Here is a 3,319-nt window from a genome sequence, read left to right as displayed (position 1 = left end):
TCAAGCGCGTTTTGCAATTGCAGTTTAAAAATACTTTTTTCTTTGTTGAGAGGTCGCAAATAAAACGAGAGCTTTCAATGTCTTCCACCTTTATAAACCAAAACTCAACATGGGATTTTAACGGGGGTCACAATTAACATTTGGGACAAGGTCACCTTTTGAAAACCGTATCAAGTTTGTAGCTAATGGGCTAAACCACGTTTCGCCCATGGTTTCAACCTTCACCATAAAGGCAGACAGATCTTCTTGGAAGAAAACGACCTCCGGTGTTCTGGTGAAGATCCCGGTGAGCAACATCGAATGTGGCAGAATTCAGAGTTTGTCACCAAGGGCAACATTAGATGGATACATTTGTCTTCGCAAGTTGAGTGACACAGATGGATGACAATTTGTTTTCTAAATCCGCCTGGGGGCCCTCTAGCCTAATTGCAATCGGTAGGCCGGGCCATGTGATAAATAACTCACATTCATACTTTTCATTTGGATAAAGGTAAATCGGGTTGTGATATATGAATTGTAAGATACTGGACAGGAAACCTACTATTACAGGGCAATACTTCAAAACAATAAACCATCTGAATACTTTTTTCAAGTTAAAAAGCTGACGAACTGATCTTACTAGAGCGCTATGAATTTGCACAATCAGCAAAAGAAATTACCTGTAAGAAAGCGGAAACTTGCAGAGTAAGTGATAGACGTCATAAGGCCATTCAGGGAAATTTGAACTATGAAAGATATATAAACAATGCAAGTCGGTGTGCAGATTCAGAAAAGAAAGCGGTGAGGATAATCTGGTTAGCTGCACAGTATCTCTTCAATTGCTTGTCAGCCTTATCTCTATCTTGATTAACGTGCAGAAGAGTAAAACTGTTTTGATTTGTAAGTGTGCCAGATCTGTCCGATAGATTGCTTTCATAATGTACACGTTCCAGGGTTTAGCGGTACTGGTACTTGGTTATTTTGCAATCATGGCCAGTTGTGCCCCCTGGTTGGAAGCAAAGCCCTCTGACATGGTTTGCCATGTGGAAGAACAATTGCTGCGAGGTATGAGACACAAAGTCCATGCCCTGTCTAAAGAGGTAAGTGAAGATTGCCGTCTTTCAATATATATCATGCAAATCATTGTATGGCGTTTTTAACGACATTAATTCAAATTAATCCCTTCCACAGGCTCAAATATTCGACATGGATACTGACACAAGACTGATAGGAAACGATCTATTTCAAGGACTCGAGGTATGACTTTGCGTTGATGCTATATTCTCTAGGTTAATTGAAAGCAAGCTTATGATTAGTTTAGTATCGAGTTCTCTTTTGGAGAGTGAATGGAAGATGCATGGTTTATTTTGCAGGGACGTGCTGGGTGTTACGTGCTCAAAGAGGTGATTGACTTCTACCTGGGAAACGTCCTAGCATCCGACGAGTTGCATGCCACATATTCACATCTTCAAGAGGTCAAGGAGTTTCTGACTATTCTGATCAGACGGCACATGTCTGATTGCGTAAGTATTTCCTTTTCTTAATGAACTAGTTTTGCAGAACGCGCACTCGATGCTGTCAGCCCCTTCACAAGAAAAGGCAAAAATAGGTCGCGTTACGACACTCAGTTTCGAGGAGGTAAAGCTCAGATCGAGACACTAAGGTAAAAAGTTCAGAGGGGGCAGATTAGAAGCACGACAAGCCATAACAGAAGTGGTCGTGTCTGCAACAGGCAATTTGCTGTGTTTGTAATTGATTTGATTGTGTTCTCCTTCCAGGGTACAGGAGACAAAACACAAGCACACAACAACATTAATCTACTGAAGCAGAAACTGAACCAGGTAAAATTTAAAACTATTTGCACACATTTTGCACGTTTAAATTGTTGGCATAATGTAACCATGGCAATATTTTTAATACCCCCCTCATATCACAGCAACCATTCCTATGTATCTGGTTATTTTGCCTTATAGATCCATTACTCAAAGATAAATAAACATAGAAAATGCTGAAAATACTCAGCAGGTCAAGCAGCATCGAGAAACATCTCCCGCCAAAGATGCTGTCTGAGTATTTCCGCAATTTTATCTTTTTATTTCATAGTTACAGCATCCACAGTATTTTACTCTTAATGTTATTATTAGTGTAAGACCAAGAGTCGAGCAGAATTGATCTAACCGGAGTTCAGCTGTATGATGCTCAGTTACCCGTTCTGTGTAGAATTCTTCTCCATTTTGGCCAGTGAATTGCACTGGTTGATTTTTATTTTTGCTAATTCATTCCAGCTCAGCGGGATAAGGGAAGCCAAGGTGGTAGGAGAGCTATTCATGCTGCTTCAGGAGATAGGAAAACGTTGTTCAGCACCAATCATGAAGAAATCTGGCCACCAGAGTAAACCAGGAGCTGATGAATGATGGGAAAAAAAACTCGAGGAGCCCTGTAAACACCATTAAATATCTGTAATACAGTAGTTTTCTAAGGGCACTTTTTTTTAAACCAAGAATATTTATTTCTGGTATATTTATTGTGTATAATTTTATACACATCATTGTATTTATTTACAGTAAGTTATGTGGAGCAATCAACATTCCTAATGGGACACTTGTTATGTAACATTGTTATAAGTGTTTGGAAGACAATTTAAGATTGTGTCTTTAAATTTTCAAATAAACATTTGTAATAAAACAGACTACATGATGAGTTATTTTTGCTAGCTATGTAGTGGAACTGCTTTCTGTAGAAAATATTCTCTATGCAACTAAACATGGCATAATTTGAAGCATTATGGTTTTCGTTGCACACTTACAACTCATTCTTATGGTGAACAGTTTATTGTATAACTTACAAATTTAAAAAAAAACTCAGTGCAAAGGATAAACTCAAGTACAATTTTCTCTCTTAAAATTAGAAGCCACTAAGATACTGAAATTCAGCTGAATGTAGAAAAGATCCCATTTCATTTGTTTGATGAGTATAATGGCAAATAATTGGAATGGGATCATTGCTGCTAAAACACCTAGGTTGTGTCAAACACTTGTTAACTTGAGAAAAAGGCTCACTCACAACTTCTCCATGAAACCTAGCTGATGAAGACAAGTATAAACCAAATTATTGAAACTGTTTTGAATTGACACCGTACTTTATTTCCTTTTATTCATTTAAAGGCACTCGGTGTGATGGGAGTCTTTAAAGCATGATTCCTTTTTGTAAATACGTCTTGTAATTGTTGCAAAAAAAGAACCAGTTAATTGGAATTTATAAAAGATACTAGGCATTTTTTTGTTTTAGTTTGATTGTTTAAAAACTTACCTTCCTCAACACAAATAACAGAAATCATATT

General features: G+C 37.6%; 1 protein-coding gene across 1 annotated transcript; it reads left to right on the top strand.

Annotated features, from left to right (window-relative positions):
• Positions 1 to 917: 917 nt before the first annotated feature.
• LOC144696360 (interleukin-22-like) lies at positions 918 to 2,418 on the top strand. The gene is made up of 5 exons (XM_078567574.1): positions 918 to 1,079; positions 1,171 to 1,236; positions 1,353 to 1,502; positions 1,758 to 1,820; positions 2,265 to 2,418. Exons 1-5 carry the CDS (start codon positions 918 to 920, stop codon positions 2,391 to 2,393), a joined length of 570 nt encoding a protein of 189 aa, XP_078423700.1. The 3' UTR covers positions 2,394 to 2,418.
• Positions 2,419 to 3,319: the final 901 nt, after the last annotated feature.

Source organism: Cetorhinus maximus, chromosome 22 (assembly GCF_964194155.1).
Source record: "Cetorhinus maximus chromosome 22, sCetMax3.hap1.1, whole genome shotgun sequence".
Taxonomy (NCBI): Eukaryota; Metazoa; Chordata; class Chondrichthyes; order Lamniformes; family Cetorhinidae; genus Cetorhinus; species Cetorhinus maximus.
This window is presented reverse-complemented; position numbering and strand designations above follow the sequence as displayed.